The 25,660-nt window shown below is 40.1% G+C and overlaps 1 protein-coding gene across 5 annotated transcripts in view; it reads right to left on the bottom strand.

Moving 5' to 3' along the window:
* NFATC1 (nuclear factor of activated T cells 1) overlaps nucleotides 1–25,660 on the bottom strand; it is a 172,050-nt gene that overhangs the window by 99,322 nt on the left and 47,068 nt on the right. For all 5 annotated transcript variants that reach the window (XM_060774945.2, XM_060774944.2, XM_067467483.1 and 2 more), the window contains exon 3: nucleotides 20,755–20,914. In XM_060774945.2, coding sequence (XP_060630928.2) covers nucleotides 20,755–20,914 — 160 coding nt within the window. The remainder of the gene's footprint in view (nucleotides 1–20,754; nucleotides 20,915–25,660) is intronic.

Raw genomic sequence — 25,660 nt, 5'->3', positions numbered from 1 at the left:
CCAATCTCTTCAATTGTGATGACTCTTCCTAACATAGAGATATCACAATTTCAATTTCTCAAACTGTGTTGGACCTTAAAGAACTTCTCCTTTTACAATAAAATAATTAAAAGGGCTGTAATAGATCCTATAAAACCATGTAGTTCGATGCCAATCTATAAAGGTGGCCAATTAAAACATTCACACCTAGCTCCAACAGAGTTCTTTCTCCCACCCTGGACTTTCCAAAGATATATAAAACCCATTTTTCCTAGGTTCCAACAGACTTCACAACTTCTGACGATGCCTGCCATAGATGCAAGTGAAATGTCAGGAGAGAATGCTTCTAGAACATGCCCATACAGCCCAAAAAACCTACACCAATCTATAAACCTAGCTGTATGCAGTCTGATCTGGCCTGCATGCCATTCTGGATAGTATGTAAACACTGATTACAGCAGAAGACAAATCTAACAGAATACATAGAACTGCATTTCATAAACATCTATCTATGTAATACCCATTAAATAAAATGTAAGACCTCAGTCCAACTAGTGCAGATGCATTTACCATGTGTACACCACTCTGTGCCCTAATAAACCCCATAATGGGCCAATGAGAGACATATGCTCGTAAAGATGCAGTGGATACACGAGAGACAACTGTGACAAAACATTAGGTAAGCTCACAGATGTAAGTCTTCCTTTGAGACATTGACTGTGTCGATGACTGGCTTGTATTCAGCAAACACATTGACAGCACGAGGTGTGAAACTGCAACAAGATATTTTGAAATGCACCTGCACTGTAGAACTGTGACTGCAGTTTTACAACACTAAGCAACAAGGAGAAGGTTGTAGGTTTCTCTCTAGCTCTGGTCTATGACTTAAACTCCAGCTGGAGGGGCATGCGAAATGAATTGAAGTCTAGTTAAGTAATGGGATGTCTCACAAGGCAGCCTCAGAAGAATCTCTTGTCTTAACTACTATTTGGATGAAAAATGGCTGCCCTAAAATGCCAAACAAGCATTTCTAATTAAAAACATCAAGTGAAACTGGTATCCAAATACAAGAGATAGACAACTGGTCAAGCAACATTCAAGAGACCTGCAGGAGAAACTGCATTTCAAAACTAGGGCAAGGAATGGAATGATTCCCACAATAATGACTAGAGCTACATCACACAATCAGGACAGTGTTTGTTTAGTCTATTTCATTTATCCTATACAATTGCAGGCAGGTTCCAGGTGGTGGTGATTGGAGATAGCTGTTCCTCAAAAAAGGAGCGGTTATGTGGTATCTCACAAGATGCTATTCTATCCCCAATGCTTTTTAATGTTTACATGAAACCACTGGGAGAGATCATCCGGAGGCATGGGGTGGGGTGTTATCAGTACTACTGATGATACCCAAATGTATTTCTCCATGCCTTCAAAAACTGCCACAGCTAAGGATACCATGTCTCATCTGATTGAATGCCTGGATGAGATAATGGGCTGGATGAGAAAAAAAACTGAAACTGAATCCAGACAAAATAGAGGTGTTTGCCATCAAGGGTCCTAATTTGGGGATGGAGGTATGTCAACCAATTCTGGATGGGGATACATTCCCTCTGAAAGATTTTGTTTGCAGCTTGGGAGTGCTCCTGGATCTGTCTCTTCAAATGTCAACCTAGGTAGATGTGACGCTCAAGAGTGCTTACTACCAGCTTTGGCCGATATGTCAGCTGCACTCCTTCCTAGAGTTGGAAGACCTAAAGATGGTAATGCATGCGCTGGTAACTGCAAGGTAATGCACTTTACATTGGGTTATCTTTCTATCAAGTTCAGAAACTCCAGTTGATTCAAAATACAACAACCAGATTGGTTTCAGAAACATCCAGGAGTGAGCATATTACACTCATACTGAAGTCACTGGCTGCCAATGAGTTTCTGGGCAAAGCACAAAGTGTTGGTTTTGACCTTTAAAGCCCTACATGGTTTGGGTCCAGGTTACCTACAGGATTGCCCTCTCCTGTACAATCCACCCCGAACACTTAGGTCCTCTAGGGGGTGGCTACTCCAGCCTGCCAAAGCATGACTGGCAACTGTCACCCAGAAGACCTTTTCATCAGCCGACCCAAGACTGTGGAATGATCTGCTGGAAGAGCTCCAACAGCTAAATGAGCTGTCACAATTTAAAACACATCTGTAGACCTATCTTTTCCAGCAAGCCTACCCACTCAGTTTTAATCATGAATTTTAAACTTGTGTCTTGTATTTTAATCTTTGTTCTGTGTATTTTAATATGTTTTAATAGAAATACATTTAATATATGTATTTTATAAAACATTTAAGATGATTATGTGTTTTTAGCTATTTTTAACCCGCCTTGAGACACAAAGAGAGATGGGTAAGAAATATTATTATTATTATTGTTATTATTATTATTGTATATGCAGATTGGACACGAATGTAATGGTTATCAAAACTAATTAAACAATTCTGCAAAAAAGCAGTGAAAGCAATTAACATTGTTTTATATGAATCTATTTTAGAAGCCATGGTCTCAGACAATTATACATAAATAGGATGCATGTTTAAACTTCTGCAGTACAATAGTTTGAGCAATATAACAACCTGGAACTGAACCTGCAACATTCCATGAAATGTATCGGCCAGACTGCCTTCGAAAACTGTTTGGTATCTCTTTAAAATGTATTCTCCTAGATGCATTGTATTTATTCTAGAACTCCTATTGAAACCAAAAGCACTATCTTGTAGTACCACTGGCTAATGAATAAAATTAAAACCTTAAAATTTTATTCCTTGCTTAACAAGACAGTGATGGCTTCTGATCTTTTTGTCACAAGCTAAACAGGGAGAACTGGTAACTACTATCAACTATGACTTTAATCTGTTTTAAAAAGTGAAAGCCTTAGCTTACTTACTAAAACACTTTTGCAGGGTGGAGTAGGTTTTGTGGCACTGACACATGCAGAAGGCTGGTTTATATTTATTTGTATAGTAGATGTTGTAATGGATTATCTCTCTTCTCATCACCAAGATCTCAATCTCTGCTTCAAGAGAAGGGAAACAATGAACTGGTGCTTTTAGTGAAAGTTAAGGCAGGCAAAGTTTCTGTCTAACCACATCTCCACATTATATTTTCACCTTTATGGGTGGGGATGTGATTAACTAAAATGGAAACATCCATTGTTATTACTCATGATGTATTAATAGACATATTGTTATGGGTTCCACAGCCTTCTAATCTTGTAACAAATGGAAAATGTAAATTATAAATAACGACGGCAGGTGAGCTGCCTTGGACTACAACAAATGTATGAAGAGAATTAATTTTTCAGCACTGAATGGCCCCAATCCTGAGAAAATTTGTCATGCTTAAGTTCCATTTGTACTTAGGGTATTTGACATAAGGCATAATAGAAAACCCAGGTGGAAAGACAGTTTATTTATTTATTATTTATTATTTACTTCATTTGTATACCGCTCTTCTCAGCCCTTAGGCGACTCAGAGCGGTTAACAACAACAGTTCCAGTATACACAGTACAAAATCATGGAACATTTAAAAACAGTAGCATAACAATTAATTAAACACCAAACATCAATACATCAATATAACAAATCTATCACGTCTCATCAATAGAATCAGAATCCAGTCTCATTGTCCATTATTCCGTGTTCCAATAATCCATTACACTGCCTAGTTGAATGCCTGTTCAAACAGCCAGGTCTTCACTCTCCTCAGGAATGCCAATAGGGAGGGGGCCGATCTGATATATGTAGGAAGGGCGTTCCACAGCCGAGGGGCCACCACTGCAAAAATTAGAAATGCTTCTAGAACATGGCCCTATAGCCCGAAAAAACCCACAAGAACCTAATTCTAACAATATTTCTTTGGAAGTCAATGCCATCTAGATGGGCAAGTCACATTTTCTCAGTCTCAGATGAAGGCAAGGGCAAACCCCCTCTAAACAAATGCCAAGAAAAAGGCATGATAGGTTGCCACAAGTTAGAAATGATTTGCAGACACATAACACCACCAATAATAAATATCATCCATGTCAATAGGTCTTACCACTGAGTCAAGTTGATTGCAAATTCTATTCATTTCAAGCACAACTTTTGCAACCAAGTTGAACAGCTAAAAGGCTGGCCTTCAAAGATCTAAATCCAACTGGTACTACCAATTAGAGTAGGTCCACAGAATCACTGAAATCAATGAAAATTATATGATATGGTTACTGTGAGTTTTCTGGGCTGTATGGCCACGTTCCATACATGGAACGTGGCCATACAACCTGGAAAACCTACAGCAACTCAGTGATTATGGCCATGAAAGCCTCTGACAACAAATTATATGATAGTTGGTTGGCTTGCTATTAAACAAACGACTGAATGGTCTACTTGAGTCCAGTGATTTAGGTATTCATCCCTAATGTAAAACAGGTTTGGCACTTTGGATACCTTCTTGAGCCTCTTCAATTTGTGGCCCTCCAGCTATTTGGGCCTCCAACTCCCAGAAGGTCTAGCCAGCCTGTTCAATGGTCAGGAATTCTAGGTGTTGGTGGCCCAAACAGCTGGAGGGTCACAGGTTGAAGAGTCCTGGTGGAACAGATACATCACCCCATTGAAACGGAATGCACCAACTGCTGCAACATCTATAATAACAAGCAGGAAGAAAACTAAAGGGTAGCTCACCATGATGATAAACAGATGGCTACAAGGAAAAACAATGGCAGGAGAACAAAATTGCTATTAAGTAGCCCCTGAAGGCTGCTGGCTTTCCAGACTGAACAGAATCATTCTGGGCTGTAGTAATAAAAAATACTAATAAAGCATCATTTCACACAGGGAGTCCCTTAAATGCTCCACACTTCAAAGCATGGATCTAAAATAATGCAACATGGGATTACATGAGGAGGACAAAGCGTTTCTTTTTCTATTGTTCCCTACTCTGCATTTCAGCCAGTACACTTTGAGAGGGCAATCTGGTTGCAGACATGCAACAACTAATGAAGGGGAAAACCTCAATCAAATACAGGGATCAAGATGTCTCTCAAGCAGACTAGATGTCATTGCAAGTATGCAATAAGCAGTACAAGATTAACCTGGTGATTCTTTGACTTTCTCTTATGACTAAAAGGCAGCCAAGAGCTCATCCTTGCAGTCATTCCTTGGCACACTCCTTGGAAAATCTTAAAAATTTAATCACTACCCCACTTCCATAAAAAGGGAGAAGAAACTAATTTTGGCATTTTTTTATTTTTAAAAACCTGCCATTTGTCCATCAGTAGTCCCACTTGTCTTATTCTGATGATCTCTAAAGCAAATCAGATGTTTAGAAGTTCACTAACTCCTAATGGGAATAATGTTGCAGTGGGTTAAACTGCTAAGCTGCAGAACTTGATGACTGGAAGGTTGGCAGCTTGAATCCGTAGGATGGGTTGAGCTACTGCTGTTAGCCCAGCTTCTGTCAACCTAGCAATTCAAAAACATGCAATTGTGAGTAGATCAATAAGTACCACTTTAGAGGGAAGGCAATGACATTCCATGCAGTCATGCCAGCTCCATGATCTAGGAGGCATCTACAGACAACACTGGCTCTTCAGCTTAGAAATAGAGATGAGTACTACCCTGCAGAGTCGGGCTCGACTAGACTTAATGTTAAGGGGAAACCTTTACCTTTACAAAATTATAGTGCTATAATTCCACTTTAACTGCCATGGCTCCATCCTATGGAATCCTGGCATTGACTTCTTAGGAAGGAAGAGTTAGTATTCTTAGTCAAAGAAGTCTAAATCTCCCTTCCTACAAACTTCTGGGTACTTAAAATGGAATGAGCCCAAGGAAGTGATCAAAATCAAAACAAACCAAAAACCACTCCATACTCCACAGCTACACAAACAATCTTGTTTTCTTTTTCCTGAAAAGCATAGCAATTTGAAATTTTACAAGCCAAACTACTGCTTTTTTCTGTGAAGAGAACATATGGATGCCACCCTATTTACTCTTTGTGAAATGTAACTTCTTTTTCTCTCTCACTGCCTCAAGCTCTCTCATACACACACATCAATTATGTATCTGTCATCCAGGTCACACTTGCAATTTGCTTTATGGCTGTTTCTCACAGTCACAACATTGGGTATGACAACTCCACAGGTTGAGCTGTACATGTGGAACCTGAACCAAAGGGATTATAATATGTTAACTGAGTAATCACAAATATTCTGAAACATTGCTAAGGCTGAAATCATGGTTTGTTTAAAAGGTTTAACCCAATATGAATGATTTTTATATTTTCATTAAATCTTTAGAAGAGTCACACAATTCAAAGAAAGCAAGTAAACAAAGGGAAAGAGCAAGAAGGTCTGGCTACATCTTCGGTAAGGGACCAACTGCATTAAGCCCAGAGGTTTCTAAGATGCTGATTGGATGCAAAAAGGCTCAAGGGTGAGATTTCAAGAACAAGTCCTGAATATATTTCAGTACCATACTGAATGGGGCGGGGAATTGTGAACCTGATGCCTCCTACATATTCCCATAGCACTCTGTATCCAAATTACTCCACCCTAATTATGCCATCCAGATTTCAGTGATATTATATAATTAACTGACAAGGAGTAATAACATACACCTTCCATCATGCCAGCCTTCCCCCACCAGCCCAACCCTAATCAGGAACATCACCAGTTCCCATATCATTGTAAATGGTTCTCAAACGTGACAAACCTACTGCTACACCCTACTTTTCACTTTCACTGAAATGATTTTCAACCTTTATAGACAAATGGTTTAAACTGGTCCTCCTCCTGTAGCTTTCATAGCATCCTATCTCTGAGAAAGTAAGCAATTCTCCCCGTTGGTCATTAAAAAATCTGCCTGCTACATCTCTGCAACATAATGTAGTGGTTTGAGTGTTGACTGTGACTCTGGGGATCAGGGTCTGAATCGCTGCTCAGTCATGGATAACCACTATTGACATTGTTCAAGTAATACACTCAGACAAACACATCATATTAGCATTTTTAAAGTGCTAGCTCCTGCTTTCAACTGAGTGGCTGCTTTCTGAAGAATTCTGAGGAAAGTAGTTTAGGGAAGCCGAGAACCTCTCTGGCTGAGAATCCCAAAGCCCCTGTCCTAAACTACAAGTCTCAGAATTCTGCAGGAAGTAGCCCCACGTTGAAAGCTGGAGCCAGCACTTTAAAACACTTAATGTGATATCACCCTCAGTCTCATAGCAAGGCCTCCATCAACAAAGTTTGCCAAGAAAATCACATCAGGTTCATCGTAGGATCATCGTAAGTTGAGAAAGAACTTGAAGGCTATTTGGCAGACCATATATCATAGTCTCACCTCCATCACAAGCTTGGTTGGTGGGAATGAGAGCGGGACCTTCTCTCTTGGTGACTCTAACTCCCTTCCCAGGAAAGCCGGAATGGCTTCCTTCCTGCTGATCTTCTCCCAGCAGGCTAAGACCTTTTTATTTAGGAAGGCTTATGGAGAGGATTTTTTTCAGACCAAACCAGGAGGTGTTGTGTTTCATGTAGTTCAACAGGTTTTTAATGGTTTAAATGGTTTTCTTGGTTTTAATTATGTATTTTCAACAACAAATTTCTGCATTGCTGGACTACTATTAAATATAAAGAAATGGTATAACCCAAAATGTTGACAATACTAACCCTGATCTAACTAAACTCTTTTAATTCTACTTGTTCCCCAGAGCAGCCAACTGTGAGCTCCTGACAACCAAAGTTGCCCTGAGGAAAGGAAAATAAACAAACATCAGTTACAAAGCCACAGCATTTGAGGGCAGGTGAGTCAGTTTTGTGGAGATACCGTAGTCAAACAACTGCTGCTGTCAAAACTCTCTCTTGTGTTTGGTGGTGTGGAATAAATTAGCCCAGGGAGAGTTAAGACGCATATTAAAGCAGTTCATTTTTTCAAGCCTTTGAAGACAGTTCTGCATTTTAAACCTCCCTTTTCTATGGTTCGACTGTTTCCAGCAAGCAGTGGTGTTGTGCTGGAACCTGACAGCCCTTTCAGTTCCTAACTCTGCTCACATTCTGTAGTGGTGTTTACCTACAGTGTCCAAAACAGAAGAAATCCTACTGTGTTGTTGTTATTGCTTTACAGTGCCCCATACCACCACACCCCATCTAGGTAAAGGTAAAGGTTTTCCCCTGACATTAAGTCTAGTTGTGTCCAACTCTGGGGATTGGTGCTCATTTCCATTTCTAAGTCCATAGACATCTCCAAGGTCATGTGGCCAGCATGACTGCATGGAGTGCCATTACTTTCCCACCAGAGATGAAGTCACATTTGTATGTTTTCAAACTGCTAGGTTGGCAGAAGCTGGGGCTAACAGAGGGAGCCCACTCCGCTCCCCGGATTCAAACCACTAAGCTATTGGTCAGCAAGTTCAGCAGCTCACCGGGGCTCCTATCTTTAAGCTCAGGTTTTTAAACCATAAAATATCCACCAGATGCAGTGAAGGAATGTCAGTATTGCAATCCACTTCAACTGATCCTTAATTGGTCCTCTTCATTATTTAAAAAATATAATGAGCATAGATAGACACACAATCTGAGGATCAAATTAGACTGCAGTTGGCTCTCCATATTTTTGTACATGCAGTGTCTGCCAACTGAGATACAAATGCACTCAAGCTTCTGTTGACTTCACAATGGCAATTCTCAAGTGTTTCTACTTTGTCAGGAACACATTTTTGGGGATATTAAACCCTACACAGCTCTTGTTCTATAGTAATCCCATGAGGCCAACTTCTTTGAGGTATGAAACCTTCCCCTGCCCCTAGATAATTTAGTAATGATGCACAGTCCCACTCCTATTTAGTAGATTTATGGCAGCAATTATATTCATACAGCATCTGCCAGGCGATTTGCCTTCTCCGTTTTGATTATCTGCCTGCTACTTTGTGGTTAGCTTTAACTATGCAGATGCAAGATGTGTGAAAGCCATTCAACTTAGATTTATTCTTAAGAAGTACCGTCTGTCTAAAACAGGGCTATAAAACGTAGGCTCCCTGTCTGGACTGTAGTACAGCTTCGTGGCTGGATGCTATTAATTGTAACCTGGCTAACAGGTGCCTGCCAATTTCTTTATATTCTCAACATGAGAAAGGATTGAATTTCTCTCTGTCTGAAAAGGTAACATTTGCTTTTGAGTGCAAGTTATGAAAAGCATACAAGGGAAGTCTGTCATGTCAGGATAAATTGGATGATTGCATATCAATATTTTGCTTTTTTGATAAAAAAAATAACAACACCTGTGTATGATCTCTGCCATGTGGCACACAAAATGGTTCCTAGATATGCATTACTCAACATTTCCTCTCCCCCCCCCCCTTTTTAGTTACTTCGGAAACAGAGTCAACCTAAATTAAGCAAAGCAAGCAAGTGATCATCTTCAGCTGTTTGAACCTCATGGGATGGTTCATAATGGATACTACTTTCAGGCATCAAGCCAGTTCTTGTGTTTTTATTGTTTCTACTGTTTTTATATGGCTTATATTATATGTTAATGTTTTTAATTATATTTTATGTTTTGGGGGGGCATTGATTGCTGACTGTAAACTGCCTTGAGTCACCTTTGGGCTGAAAAATGCGGTATATAAACATAATAAATAAATAAATAAAAGTGTGCTGTTCTGTGCATGGGAATGTGCCACTTCAAGGCCTCATTCAACCGCAATATCTCACTGAATGACTATGGCCGGTCATTCTTTCTCTTTTTCTCATGCTAACCTACCTCAAAGAGTTGCAAAAATATAGTGGAGATGAGGGCTATGCATACCACTTTAAGCATATACATGTATGTAAAGGAATAAATGTTATTTCTCTGAAAGACGGAACAAGTGTCAGAGTGTGGGATGGATTATACAACAGACTGCATTTCCAACAGTAGTTGTGTAAATGTCTATATGATCAACTTCAATTACTATCCCCGCCCCCAAACCCCAATCTAAAAATACATTTCACTTGCAGAGAACTCTCATATTATTTCTATGGTAAAATAATGATGTTATCTTAGGGCACATCCAGACTAACTGAAAAGTCCCTGTTTTTGTTCCTCCTCTTTCTGATTTTGCATTGGGATGAAATAAATTGACCTGGCGAATTGAAATAAAGTCTCTGTCCATACAGTAAAATTACAAAAATATTTTAAGCTGAACAAAACATGTATGGGTCTCTAAAATAAAATCAGAAACACTAGGAACAAAGTTTTTGGTCCTTTTAATCAATCTTGACATGTCCTTCATTAACTCCTCTGCTATAAACACATAGAAGGACACACAGAAAGACACACAGTTCAAATTAGACTGCAGTTTAGGGTTGTACAATCCGGGTAAATCTTGATCCGTTTTGGTGTCCCAGCTTTCACTTGGAGCCTTGATCTGTTTTTTGGGAGCCTCCTGAATTTGAGAGGGCAGATATCTGTTTTTGCTCTGGTTTGCCAAAAGATAGGTTTCCTATCAGTCCATTATGGGGGGGGGGGCTTTTCAGACTCCCCGTCCCATCATTTTAGCAATTTAACCTATTTAGTCTAGAGGAGAGGCGGTCAGCTACAGGATGGCGCACACGCTTTGTCTCCTGGGCCTGCACATGCATTCTTTCCAAGGCATTTAAAAGAGACAAGTTCTTAAAGCTGTTTCTTACTCTAGAGTACAGGTGCCGGGTGCAAGCAGGCATATGCGCTTTAAGGACTTATTCTTAAAGCTGTCTACTCTAGAGGAGAGGTGCTGCAGGCAGGCACGCACATGCTTTATCTCCCAAGCCTACACTATGCCAGCACCCACACACTCTTTCTAAGGCATTTTAAGGAGGCTTCCCACTTACAGGTTAGGAAGATCAATGACCTCCTGGAAGAGGAGAGGTAACTGGTAGTAGTTTTCAGGGAATGGGGGTTTTCTTTTTCTTTTTTGCTGGGGAGTTAATAAAAAAATTAAGCTGTGATGCCAAAAAGCAGAGAAGGAGCTGGGATTGGCTCCCGCACGCTTTTGTGTTGGGCAAGTGTCATACCGAAAGGGCCCCTTCCGTGATGTGCCCTCGAAGGTGCCAAAGGTACCAAATGAAAACAGATCCGTGCACAAGCCTACTGCAGCTGGCTCTCCATATCTATGGATTCAACCAACCACAGCTTGAAAATATTCCAAATAAATCAAAAAAGCAACATTATTCAACATTTTATATAAAGAACACCATTTTACAACAGTGTAGAAAATCTATGAATTCTGGGATCCACAAAAAGTCCTGAAACCAAACTCCAGTGGATACCAAGGACCCACTGTATACACTTCCTACGTTTTCCCAGAGATTCCCCCCTTTCTTCCAGTGATTAAAAGATGTTTATCTATCAATCACCAATGCATCTTCCATTTCAAATGCTTTGTTTTGTTACTGGAAGTCAAATTTGCAAGTCTGATTGATCAGGAAATTCTGCTAAGGAACGAAAGACAAGAATTATTCACAGGGAGTATGCATTTGCCATAATATCTTGGTTTGATCCATGGCAATAGGTACAACAGTCATAGGGCCCTTCCACACAGCCCTATATCCCAGAAGGTCAAAGCAGAAAATCCCACAATATCTCCAATATCAGAGTCCACACTACCCTATATTCCAGTTCACAGCACATAATGTGGGATTTTATTCAGTTGTGTGGAAGGGGGCCATAGCCCTCATCTGCTATGCTACCAACAGCTGTACAAAAGGTTGCTGCTTGGATAGAGATACCCAGGTAAAATGTATTCGAATCCTGTGTGTGCCCTTCATAATGCTACCAAACATAGTGTGGACATGATTAAGGCATGTGGCAGTAGATGGAAAAGCTTAGACTGTGTAAATCGCCCCCATGCTTTTTGATCAGGGATAGAGGGAATTACTTTTTGCACAGAGGGAATTACTGTTAAACCTCTATTGCAACAATTCCCTCAGATCCCATCATCTGCCCTTCAAAGCAATTCAGATCTTTGTCATGACCAACAGAATTAGAATCCTTACTGCCGCTGCTGGCTCTAAGGAAATGGCTGACTTTAACTGCCAATGTTGATTTTATCATCATTCTTATTATCTGTCTTCTTGTTTTATTGTATTTTGTGACTTTAATTGTATGTTGCTGGCAAAGGGTGGTTAAACTAAAGTTAGCAAAGGATTCTTTTAAATGAATGAAGAAAGAAATGAATCCACTTATTAAAACACATGGTAAGGAAAGCATCCTGCACCCACAAATTTTATTCCCCTCCATTGAATATTAATGGGCTTTTAACTCACAAATTTGAGTGAAACTCTGGCCTTGTAAAAATCAATGGCTAAAATCCACGAATGCATGCCAAATTTCTATTTCCTTCCTAAGAAACACACATTAAACATCTCCTTCATACTATTTGGCCATATAACCCTCGCTTATCCCAATTCCCACTTCAGAACTTTCTTTCAACTCAAGAAGTTAGGTCCAGAATTATTTATTAATGTTCTAAAACTTTACAGGATGTTATTTTGTGCCATTTATTCTTCTATCAAGATTAGTAAACAACACTTTCAACGTTCTCCTACAGACAGATTACTATCTCTTCTAAACCACAGCACTACAAAGATATCATCAAGGCATGTCTCAAAGTGAAAAATGAAAGTACCTTTTATATACACTGCTGAACAACTTATTATTGTGAATTTGTTCATTCATTCCACTTAATCTTCTTGTGTTCTTTTTTTTATAGTTCTGGTCGCAGACGATTGATATTACTATGATCACACAATTTAGTGTGTATCTGCACAGCAAAATTAATGTGGTGACACCACTGTCACTGCAATAGCTCGATGGGATTTATAGTTTGGTGAGGCATCAGCACTCTTTGGCACTATGGAATCATCGGAGAGCTTCTAAAACTACTCCGATGATTCCATAGTGCTGAGTCATGGCAGGTAAAATTGGTGTCAAACTGCATAAATTCTATAGTGTAGATGAACCCTTAGTTGTCTTACAGCACAGAAAAAGAAAATGAACGGGAACAGTCCTCAGAATGAATCTACATAGAAACTTCAAACTGACACATTATAATTCTAATGTATTATTATTATTATTATTATTATTATTATAAAACTTTATTTATATACCACCCTATCTCCCCAAGACTCAGGGCAGTTTCCAACATAAGGCAAAACATTCAATTGCTAGAAGAGAAAACCAATCGACCAAATAAAAATAAACATGCTAAAACATAATAATAAAATCCTGCTAAAACAACACCAAAATTTAAAACCAGTTTCATTATAACTCGATCGGATGGGTTCAAAATACCAATAGCCAGAATTACAAAATTGACATAGCCAACTATGAAAGGATTAGGCAAGGGCTAGTGCAACAGATTGTCATGGGGCCACGGAAGGAGATAAAATGCAGAGCAGGGTCCTAACTGATAGCCATGGGAAGGGCCTAGGGACTAATCCATTCTTGAAAACTGCTGGAACATCTTCAGCATTACGAGAATCCTTCCCCAAATACGTGCCCACTAGATGCATATTACAATTCCCATCATGCTGCATGGGAGTCTAAAAGTTGTAATACAACCAATCTGGAAGCCAGCAAGCTACCTTAGGATGTGGAGGAAAGGACATTCTGCTTCCTGCTATACAGGCTACATAATATATGCTGGTCCTGAAGTTATCTATCATGTGTTCAACATATTGCTGGGTCAGATGCGGGTTTTGCAGGATCTAAGGCTGCCAACATATGCTGGCTTGGTCATTCAACCTTCTCCCACACTACTCTGAAGAGCACCTTATCACAAAGACTAGTGCTGTAATCACTTTAGCTTGGTTAAGTTTCTTTTTCTTTTCTTTTTCTTTTTTCTTTTTTTGCAGATGAAAACTCCTAGAATTGCCCCCAAAGTAGCTTATTGATGTAAATGATGAAATTGCTGAACTCAGACTAGATACACCATTCAGACATACTACTATGACAATTCCATCTTGGAAGAGGCATGTAGTAGCTTAGCTTAGCAGAAATAGATTTTCAGTACATGACACCCTCTCCTCTTCTTGTCTCTGGTAACAGAATTTTGCATAGAGCATGACATAAGGAGTTGGAAATGTTAAAATAGTTTTGTAATTAAGTGGATCCATTCTGATCTTTAATGTAGCAAAGTAAAGACTGGATGCAGCCCCCTGGGTACTTACCTCAGGCCCTCCTCATTTTCCCTGTTCTCCCAGCATAAGAACATGGTGGCCCGCCGCATCCTTATATGCAGAAAGGACAAGTGAGAAAGGCACACAGAAGCTGAGAGCCCTCTGGAGCACTCTCAGCCACTGCATGTCTCACTCTTCTCCTGGCATAAGGACCATGCGAGCAACTCGATCCTTAGGTTGAGAGGACGGCCCGAGGAAGGTACGCAGTGGCTAAGAGCCCTCCAGAGTACAGCCTGATAATTGGGGGAGGAGGATCAGAGAGGAGGATTGAGACAGTTGCCGCGTGTCTCGTTTTCTTCCTGGCATAAGGATGAAGTGAGCAGCCAGGAGGACAACCTGAGGATGACCCAGGGCCTGCCCCACCCCCTACCACAGGCCCTCTCCCTGCCGGCCTGGCCCTCTCGGTTAGGCCCACAATGCGGCCCCAAGTTTGCCCATGCCTGATCTAGACCATGAAAATGTACAGCTATTCACAGCCAGCAAGTGTATGTGCAATCCACTTCTCTTTCCTAGACCTGATATGCTTCGTGTTATGCCTTTTACAGCTGAGGGCTGTAAAGGACATTACTGCTAAAACATGTAAAGGGCATTACTGCTCTATGATTCTGGAAAAAGTGTATTGCAGACCATCTCAAAGGCATTGACTTCTTTTCCTTTGTGATCTCCACATTTTCTTCTTAACCTCTTGCCCCAAGTCCTATGGACAAAGTATTGAGAAACACTGAGGGAGAAGGTGCAATGAAAGTGAGAGGTAAGAACAAAATACGTTCACTCACTGCAGAAAAGAAGGCCTGTTGACTCTTACCCTTGATTACCCCTTCCTTCCTTTCCTGTTTCCTGTGTAGCAAGCTTTAGTATTATTTCGCTAACATACACGAGCAAGAAAATGTTTGGCACATTCCCATCACCGAAGAAATGAAATTAGTTAGTCACCTAGGGTCACACAGGATGTTTGTGGGAGGGTGCCATCCAAAACCCTGAATCTAAAATACCTGGAACGGAAGACTTTTCTTGCTCCTCAGTAACACCTTGACAGGAAAAAAGAGTATGTTTCTGAAGTGAATTATTATGTTTAGTAACACAGCTTTATGGGACAGGGTATGAAAAACTTTGCCAAAGATTACCTCACCGTGGCCAATTAACCAGCACCTTTGATTAGGCAGTGTTCTCAGAACATTTTTAGCTCTTTCTAGGTGTGTCAGCTCATCTCATTCTCCAAGCATTTGGAAATCTTTGTGATAACCGGAGGCTGCCATGGCAGCCAAACATTCAAACAAGTAAAGAGAAAAAAATGTAGGAGTGGGAAGCTACCATGAAGCATGCAGGTAAGTTTATGCATGTTCACTGCTGAAGCTGCAAAGAAGAAGTATGAATACCGTACACGAGGCTGAAGTTCCTTATTATAAACATGTGATATCTATCTCATCACTGGCAAGCTAGCTAGCTGAGCTGAATGATGTTGGGGTAGAGAGAGAAACAGACAGCAGAATTTGAAATTAAGGGTTGGCTGGTCCTTAGTTGAAGTAGATTTTACATTAGTCTGCAGCAGTTTCAGTCTGGGCACAGTAGCAGTATCAATACAAGGGTATGAGTACAGATTGTTGCTTTCAAACTGAAAATTGCAGTGGATACAAATGGAGCAGGAAAAGAGAATGTTATCTGACACAAAATGCACTGCACCATCAACAGGAGCTAAATGTAGCAAGACCAAAACATCAACGTACCATACACAGGCTGCTATAATATAGGGCTGGGCTCCCTGCACATTTAATATTGGGTTCAAGGGTAAATATTACAAAGTGTAGCATTTACATTCTCAATGTTTTTTATCATGTCAGGAGCAATTTAAGAAACTACCAGTCACTTCTGGTGTGAGAGACTGGGCCGACTACAGGGACGTTGCCCAGGTGATGCCCGGATGTTTTTACCATCCTGTGGGAGGATTCTCTCATGTCCCTGCATGGGAATCTAGATTCTTTCATGTCCCCACATGGGAACTTGGAGCTGACAGATGGGAGTTCAATGACACCCTGGCATTTCCAGTTATGCTTTTTCCAGCACACGTTTTTAAAATGAATGCCAAAAAGAGGCCACAGTCCATACCTAGCATCTAGGACTCACGCCACAATCCTACCAAAAGATTAGAATATATATGGAGCTGTGCTGGCTATGGTACAGTGGGAATTTTAGTTCCCCAAAACACCATATTCTGGAATGTCCTTCTGATATAATTGGTGTTCCTTCTGACTTAGTCTCATAACTTGAATCATAGAGTCAGAGTCACTGGACCATGGAAGTAGGATGGACCATCCAGCCATAAGTTAGCTGTGAATAGTGTGGCTCCTGATACTCACATCTTTGGAATGTGTGACTAGCTACTCAGATGTCAATGATCATCAGAGGCTGCTGACTGGAAAAAGGCTGTTAGGAGTAAGACAAAGCTATATGGGGAACTTCTCCCTTCAAAAACCAGTTATTTTTCCAACAGAGAAGGTAAACTGGAGAACAAAATCCAAACCAAAACATGGATCAACAACTTTATCATAAAAAATGACCATGGATTGAGAGTTCTTATGACTCCTACTTTTTCCCTTTTTCACTACTTTCTTTCCCCCCCCCCCTTTTTTTAAGCCCTATCTATATACAGGGAGACAGCAGGCTTCATTTTATATGTACACTCTGCAGCAAGAGATTGCAGGGGATTGTCTGGACACATTTAGCCCAATTAAATGTTGGCACTGTATCCCGTTTTTTCCAATCACACGGGTGGAAATTTCAAATGTCAAGCTGGCCACGGTGAAGCGATGCCTCCCATCTATGTTTCCTTTCATTTGGCTGCTGAGCAGAGTACATGCTACTGAAGATGAAGATTCTTTAACACACTGTGTGTGTGTGTGTGTGTCTTTAAAAACGGGAGTAATGGGACAGCAATAGTTTAGCAGTTTATAATGTGAATTATGCTACATAATTTAAATGCTAATCAATTTTGCTTAATAAAAGCCAAAAAGCAAATACTGTCAATATTGGCTTTAGATGGTTCTTCTGGTATGCTTCTCTATTATCACAGGATAGGAATGAAAAGTTATTCATAGAGAGGGGGAGTCTTCATACACCAGGAGAAGAACTTCAAATCATAATGAATCCTTTTAAAATCCATGGTGAAATCAAACAAATGACTCTTTCATTCAGTATCATTTGCCATTTTGTCCAAACCAGAAAGCTTAAGAGCTTTAGTACAGTACGCATATCAAGCCAAACTTTATAATATACTAATACTAATTTATAATGTCAAGTCAGTAAGAAATATTTATGAAATCACTTTAAACATTACATTAGAAGTCATTTCAAATTATTGTAAATGCCACCTCAAATTGCTAGTTTTCCAAAGTCTTACAGTCTCTCAAGACCCTGGCTTTCTCTAAAAGATGATCAATAAGAGAATTTGGGGAGTTGGAGTAAATCTGGTCCTGAACTGGTACCTGTCATCAGTAATCGGCTGGATGAGGGCCAACGAGTTGAAACTAAATCCTGACAACACAGAGGTACTCCTGGTCTGTTGTAAGGCAGATCAGGGTGTAGGAAGACAGCCTGTGTTGGATAGGGTCAGACTCCCCCTGAAGACACATGTTCACAGTCTGGTGGTGATCCTGGACTCATCACTGACCCTGGAACCCCAGGTTTCAGTGGTGGCCAGCAGCACCTTTGCACAGTTAAAACTTGTGTGCCAGCTGCATCCATATCTTGAGATGTCAGACTTGGCCATGGTAGTCCACGCCTTAGTCACATCCTGTCTGGTCTACTGCAATGCTCTCTACATGGGGCTGCCTTTGACGATAGTTCGGAAGCTGCAAATAATTCACAGATCGGCAGCCAGGTTACTAACCGGGGCACCATACAGAGAGAGAACCAGTCCCGTGTTATGGCAGCTCCACAGATTGCCGTTTTGCTTCCGGGCTAAATACAAAGTGCTGGTCATAACCTATAAAGCCCTAAATGGTTTGGGTCCATGCTGTTTGTCTCATCGCATCTCCCAATGCAAGCCATCTCATGCACTGCAGTCAACAGAGAAGGCCTTGCTCTTGGTCCCACCCTGTCTAAAGCACGGCTGGTGGGACTGAGAGAGGGCACCTTCTCTGTGATGCCTCCCACCCCTGGAACTCCCTAAAGAAGTAAAGAAGTAAGAACAGGCCCCACCCTCCTCTCCATTAAAAAAGCTCCTGAAAATACACACATGCACTTTAGCTTATGGAGAGGAGGAGGAGTAGGATATTTTTGAAGCTAACTTATATTTATATCTAATGGCTGCTACGATACAGTTTACTCACACACCTGTAAAGCCACTTTTACTGTATTTCAAATTGTTTTAAGTGTTTATGTTTTAATGTTAATTCATGTTATTATGTTTCATTGGATTACTCCCATTTTGTTTTCATCTCAGTGTTTACTTATTTTGTTATTAGTTCACTGTTATCACTGTGTGTGTGTGTATGTGTGTGTGCGTGTGTTGCACGTACTTGAGGCATTGAATGTAAGTTGCCCTGAGTCTCCTTGAGGAGACAGGGCAGTCTAGAAATAAATTATTATTATTATTATTATTATTATTATTATTATTATTGAATATAAATGCTAGGAATCTCCTTTTGAGATGAAACAGGAAAAGAATCTTAAAATAATTCAAAACAATTGCTAAATGTGTACCAGCCTTCTACTGAAACCTCCATCTCTACATATCTAAACGAAGGTATTAAATAACAATAATCTTCTTCCAAAAATTATGTTTAAATAAAATCTTTCCATTTATATTCAAACTGTTATTTAAATTATTAAAACTGAGATTTGAAAGGATTTAAATCATGCTCCATGCAGTCATGCCGGCCACATGACCTTGGAGGTGTCTACGGACAATGCCGGCTCTTCGGCTTAGAAATGGAGATGAGCACCACACCCCAGAGTCAGACATGACTGGACTTAATGTCAGGGGAAAATCTTTACCTTTACCTTTTACCTTATGTGATTTACATCAAATCAATTGTGGACAGTACTCTGAGAATATAAATGCAAAATTAGTGAGACCTTTTATACCATTACAGAATTCACAAAGATACTATTTTTAGATAAATTCCTCTATAGATAGTATTTCATGTTTCAGTTTTGAAGGACCCAATGATATATGATTAAGTCTGTAGCTCTAAGCAAGGATGAGTGGGTGCATGAGAAAAAACAGAGAATTAAGACTTTCTTTCCCATTTTGAATCATCCTGACTTGAAACAGACTTATTTTCATTTCCTGAAGCATAGCACAACACGATGAGGAAACATTAATGACAAAAAACCCAATCCACCTATCACATTTGCCAACATAATGCAATTATGCAGTGAAAGAAAATACCACATTGTCTTTCTTTCAAGAATTCCCCTCTTGTAAAAGCCATGTAAATAAACACTTAGGCTGGATCTACACTGTCATATACTCCAGTATCTGAACCCAGATTATGTGCCTTGAACTGGATTATATGAGTGCCATATAATCCAGTTCAAAGTAGATAATCTGGATTCAGATCCTGGATTATATGGCAGTGTAGATCCAGCCCTAGAGAGCAAGAAAAATGTGTGAACATTCTCACCATATGCTCAATGTACAGAATCAAACAAAAGCATTTTAATAACAACCATGGTAGGTAATGACAACAACTCAGGACCTGTTGATGGACTTGTAAAATTAAGTCAACAAAATCAAGACTCTTATTGTGTGCCTTCATGTTACTGCTGTGATTCTAATACAAATCTATCATAGGGTTTTCTTGGCAAGGTCCCATCCGAGAAGGTTTGCTATTACATTTCTCTGAAGTTGGGAGAGACTGGGCTTTCCAGAGTCCTAGTCCAGCACTCACACCACTGCACAGGTACATATAGGCAATGTGAGACCGATATGAACTGACTCAAGGAAATCTGGATTCTTCAAGAAGTATTTATAAGGGTGTATATATGAGAAAAAGGAATAAAACCTTGACTCATTTCAAATAAATATTCTGTGTTTTCTGCCCTTAACATAACTTTGCTCTGCTTTAGACAAAAGTCAGGGGATACTTGGGAGTTTTCAGGAAACTATGGAGTATCCTGGGGCTTCATGGCAGTATGGACAGCTGAATTAAGTTTGTTTTGGTCTGATTCCATCCATGATGGACATGGGCACCATCACACTTCCCCTTCATGGATAAGGGAATGGGGTGCCCACATGACCATCAAGAAGGATGGGTTCTCTCTACTCACTCTTTGTTGGTTGTGCAGGTGGCCCATGACTACATCAGCAGATGTGATCATGATAGCCAGATGCTTACAGGGAGCTCCCTGGCTTTTGGGGAGCAGCAGTGGTAACATGGAGGATAAGGTGACAGTCCAGTGGGGCTGATGTAGTCTTGGTCCAACTGGACAGTATGGATGCCAACATGGCACTGAAGCTGGTTTGGCCTGGTGCGGATGGCGACTTCCATGGTCACAATGCAGATATGGCCTCTATGTGTTCCTGTTAACACACCCAGCCTTAACTGCCAAAGGAGATGTTCTTACCTGCACCACTGGGTGTCCTCCAGCAGAGGCTTTGACAGCCCCTCGACTCCCTTCTGTCTCGTAATGGGCTCTGTGGTGGGACTTCGGTTGCACTTCAATCCGAAGTTCATAAGGTCCTGAGTGAGATGGCAACTGCCAGTCCAGAGCAGGCAACGATGGACTGTAATGGAAAACAACAGGGATTAAATATTTATGTCAAACCTACTATAATAAACCACAAGAATCTAGCACTATTACTTTAGAGACCACTTTTAGCAGTTCATCCTTCACAATCTTACATTTAAAATTTCATCAATGGAGATAATGGTATGACATAAGTAATTTAAAAGGTAATGGTTATTTTATGAAGATTTATGGATGCCAGAGATTTGATCAGCCACATGCTATCAGATGCTTAAACAAAATGGAAAACATTTTAAGCTTTATTTTAAAAAATAAAATATAAATGAAATACACTTAATGCATTAATGCATTAATCAGAAAAGACAACTGTGGATTGTAAGAGATGTGGGAAGCAAGCCTGTAAAAGTGTGATGTCAAGCTGAAGTAGCCCTTGGGGAATATCAGTATTTCAGTTCCTTCCATTTACATTCATCCAGTTTTATCTTCTGGTCAGGCATAAGGAACAACAACAAAAATTAACTGAAGAAGGGTGAGAACTGTATTACTTTTTAAAAGAAATTTAAAAAATAAAGTTGACAGAAAATTCAAAAGTTGGCAAAAGAGTCACAAAGAGATCTAGATCTGGTTTTGTACCCTTTGCTCTTAAAAATTTCAGTTTGAATGACCAGATATTCAACTATGTTCATTGTACTGAATTAGGCATCAGAATGAGCAACTTATTTCCTCACATAATGTAATAGTAGCACCCCCATTTTTGGTGTGGCAAAATTTATATTTTTATGTTCCTCGCATAATAGTTGCACTTGACCTCACTCCTGCCCCCTTTGCAGCTGTGGGGCTCCGCTTGGCTGCCATAGCTGGATTTTTTTCACTGCATTATAGTCAAACACACAAACCCCACGAACACCTTTTTGGCCAAAAAAGGAATAGTAAGTGTGGCTTTTACACGGTGAAATACAGTAATACTGCACTATGCAGACCTCAGTTATGTCACTATAAAAAGCGTAGAATTTTTGGAGTTGTAGACCAATACAACTAAAGGACACCAGATTAGAGAAGTCTAATTTCACCATTAAAGGCACAGGATGCTCATATCAAGGCACATTTCCTCCAATCACACTAAAAGCTGCAGAGTACAGAGCAAAATTAGCACATTACACAGCATGTTCACTCATATGTGTGACAATACCTCCTATATCATCTATTTCTTAAAACAAAAAACAGAGTTTTGAAATTATAGCAATTATTATTACTCCATGATTTGTTGTTAGCTGGTGCAATTCAATGTTGGTTATAGTAGCCCTATGAATGAGAGATCTCCAAATCACACTATCTTCAATGGCCCCACTCAGGCCTTACAGACTCATGGCCTTGGCTTCTCTGATTGAGTCTCTCCATCTGGAATATTGTCATGAGCCTTGTCCTCATTTACAAGCAGGGAGTTAACAAACGGTCCAAGTTCAAGCCAAAGAGTCCAACCAAGTGGTGACAACAAAAGAGATACACACCAGGGAAGCTGAGAGACCATTCCAAAGGTCCACAGCCAAATCCAATAGGATCTAGGGTCCAAGGTCAATCCAAAATCCAAAAAGCCAGAGTTCAAGAGTAAGTCCAAAGATCATGAATCCAAGATTGCCAACAGTCCGAGGTCACAGCTCCAAAAACTGGTGTTGCTGCCAACAGCAAGATGCCACACTTGAGCTCCTTACAGGCTAGGTTCTCAGGTGTTACCTGTTGCTAGCTCATTTCTCTGATAATCTAGAAGAGCCTTCTCTCTTCACAGGTCCACAAAAGCTAGAGCACTTAATCTTTCCTCTGCCTGATCAGAAGAGCTTACCTGCACTTGCCCTGTAGGCGGAGAAGTAGTAGCTACATCCATGGGCTCTTTTTCAAAGTTCAGCTGGGCACTACTGGGCTCCAACTCCTTCAAGCAGCATCTCCTCACCCTTGCTATCTGAGCTACCCACAACAAATGCAGTCTTATCTACTGCCCTCCACTGTATAACATAATACCTTCAGTTCTAATGAACCATCTCTTCTCATGATATGGCTAAAGTATGACAGCCTCAATTTAGCCATCTTGGTTTCTAGGCCAGTTTTGTTCTAGAACTCATTTGTTTGTCTTTTACTAGTCCACAGAATCTGCAGAAGTCCTCTCCAGCACCACCTCTTAAATGAGTTGATTTACTTTCTATCAACTTTTTTTTTTACCATCACTCAGAAATATGTACTAGAAATATGTGCATGATGAAATGTTAAGTATATAAAGGCCAAACACTTTTTCATAGCTATATGAGATGTCTTTCGTTTTTGAAAGACAAAGCTAAACGTGTCATGATTGCACTATTATCATGCCACATTATATTGGGCAGCCTGAAGTGACTGGTGTTGAATTCTCATTCAAGCAGAACTGGCAAGTCCATAAGGCACCTCATGTGCCTTTCCTACAGATGCTGTCATCTGAAACATTCCTGGATAATTATCTGGAGAGACTCGGGCTTCACTGCAACAATAATTCATATAATACAGAGCAGCTGCGTATCTCCCTGATCACCACATATTATAAAACAGATGCTTCTATTTTTAAGCCATTTCATATATGATGGATTTCTTTCTCCCATTTTTCTCCCCTTGAGCAGAAAATACCTATCAGATTATGATATTTCCAGGGTACTTCTTTTGTAAAAGCACTAATCCATCAATCACCACCAATTCTGAAACCTTTAACTTTGAAAATGAATTAAATGGGGGCACGTTTTTTTATTCCATTTAGACCTGAGTGTCATTTGAAACATCTATTAAAATACAGCTGTTTGTTCCTCTGTGAGACCGCCCCCCAGTTTTGAACCTGACCTGAATTCTATTGGGATTTCTGCCCAACGACAATTTCTAAAATGTACAATTAAATGTAATTTTCTTGATAAGGTGACATTATGTTTTTACCAAAGTAGAGGTCTGCGGCTTGCCAAAGCAATCTTCTATTTCAAATTACTTTATTTTGATCTACATTTACAGGAGTTGAAGGTAGAGAGACCAAGCTTGTCTTCAGAGCTATACTCCTCAATCTAATTGTTACTGCCAGCTAGTGTACACTCACGAGGAAGTCAACACTTGTGTAAATCTCCCTGATTTGATGGGTCTACTCTACTTGGAAGACAGCAGCATGGAGAGTTCCGTTCTGCCACAAATAGGATAACATCCAGGAGAACAAATAAAATATTGTTCCATAAGAGCCCGCATGGAATAGTGGTTTGGATGTTGGACTAGGGCTCTGGAAACCAGACTTCATATCCCAGCTCAACTACTAAAAATCAGTGGATGATCATGGGCAAGTCACATTCTCTCAGCCTCAGAGGAAAGCAAGGGCAAACTTCCTCTGAATAAATTCTGTTAGGAAAACCTTCTGATTGACTCACTTTAGGGTCCTAAGAAGTCAGAAGTGATCTGAAGGCACACAACAACAAATGTATCATGAATGGAAGAGCTGCTTCACATACAATCCTTTGATTCCACTACTGTTGACAGTCCCTAAGTTTTTACCTCATTTCCATCCCAGGAGCCTTGAGGGACCAGAGTTGTCATATTTACTGGGATAACAGGTCAGTCAACTGGCTACACATTTAATATGCTAGTAATGCTCTATATAAAGTTGAATTTTACACTGGGCCTTTGGTATCCACTGGGATTTGGTTCTAGAGTTTCCCATAGATACAAAAATGCATGAATGCTCCAGTCATATTATATACAGTGGTGTGGTGAAATGGTACCCCTTATACAAAATGGCAAAATCAAGGCTTGCTTTTTGGAATATTTTTAAGCCATGGATCGTGGAAGCCATGAATGCAGAATTTGTGGATATAGAGGACTGGATTTTACAAAACCATTCTATTATGGTCAAACTATCACATATGGTTTCGTTAGGGGAGGGGAGATGATATAACATACCACCAAGTAATGCAAATTACACAAAACGAAAGATAAAACTCTTGCAGCATCCAGTAGGATCAATAACACAATGAGAGCTGAGTAATAAACTTTAACAAGGCAGCAAAATGTGTAACACATGGAAATATGAAAGCTACTAGTGATTCGACAGATGCCATGTCAAGCAGTAAAGTGCCCACAGCTGCAGTTATTTCAGGCACATGGAAGTTGTTCTCACTGCTAAAACTTCTTGGCAGATGGGACATATATTGTACCCCATGGGATCAAACAGCCACACCGCTGATCATTCATGCCCTCCTGTGTGGAAATATGACAGAAGCACAGATCTGTCTCTCCTCCTTTTGAACCAAGGTGCCTTGGGAACAGGCACAGCATTGTCCTAAAGACTGGAGCCATAATTCCAATGTGGTCTTTCTGGCCCTGAAATCAGTAATAGAGCAGAAGAACTAATTTCTGCTTTACTTAATGTGGAGGCTTGGCAGCTCCATATGCAAATTCACCACCTTTTGTACCACAAAAAAGAACTGTGGCATATCAAGAGATTTTGGTAGAAGCATCATAACCAATTCTTTTTTGTACAGTGAAGCCAGATATTAAACATGCCTTGCCACACAGTTGGCCCTTTGTGTCCATGGATTCTGTATCTATGGATTCTACATCAACGGATTTCACCAACATGGCATGAACCCCTTCCCCCCACCCCCAAATCCAAAAGCTAAGCTTGATATTTCCATTTAATATAAGGGATATTTTAATACACCATGATATATAATGAAACTTGAGCATCTGTGGATGTTGGTATCTACAGGGGAGGCTGTATCTATGGATTCTATATCCA

This window comes from Anolis sagrei, chromosome 4, assembly GCF_037176765.1.
Source record: "Anolis sagrei isolate rAnoSag1 chromosome 4, rAnoSag1.mat, whole genome shotgun sequence".
NCBI lineage: Eukaryota > Metazoa > Chordata > Lepidosauria > Squamata > Dactyloidae > Anolis > Anolis sagrei.
Note: the sequence above shows the minus strand (reverse complement) of the source record. Positions and strands in the feature narration are given on the sequence as shown.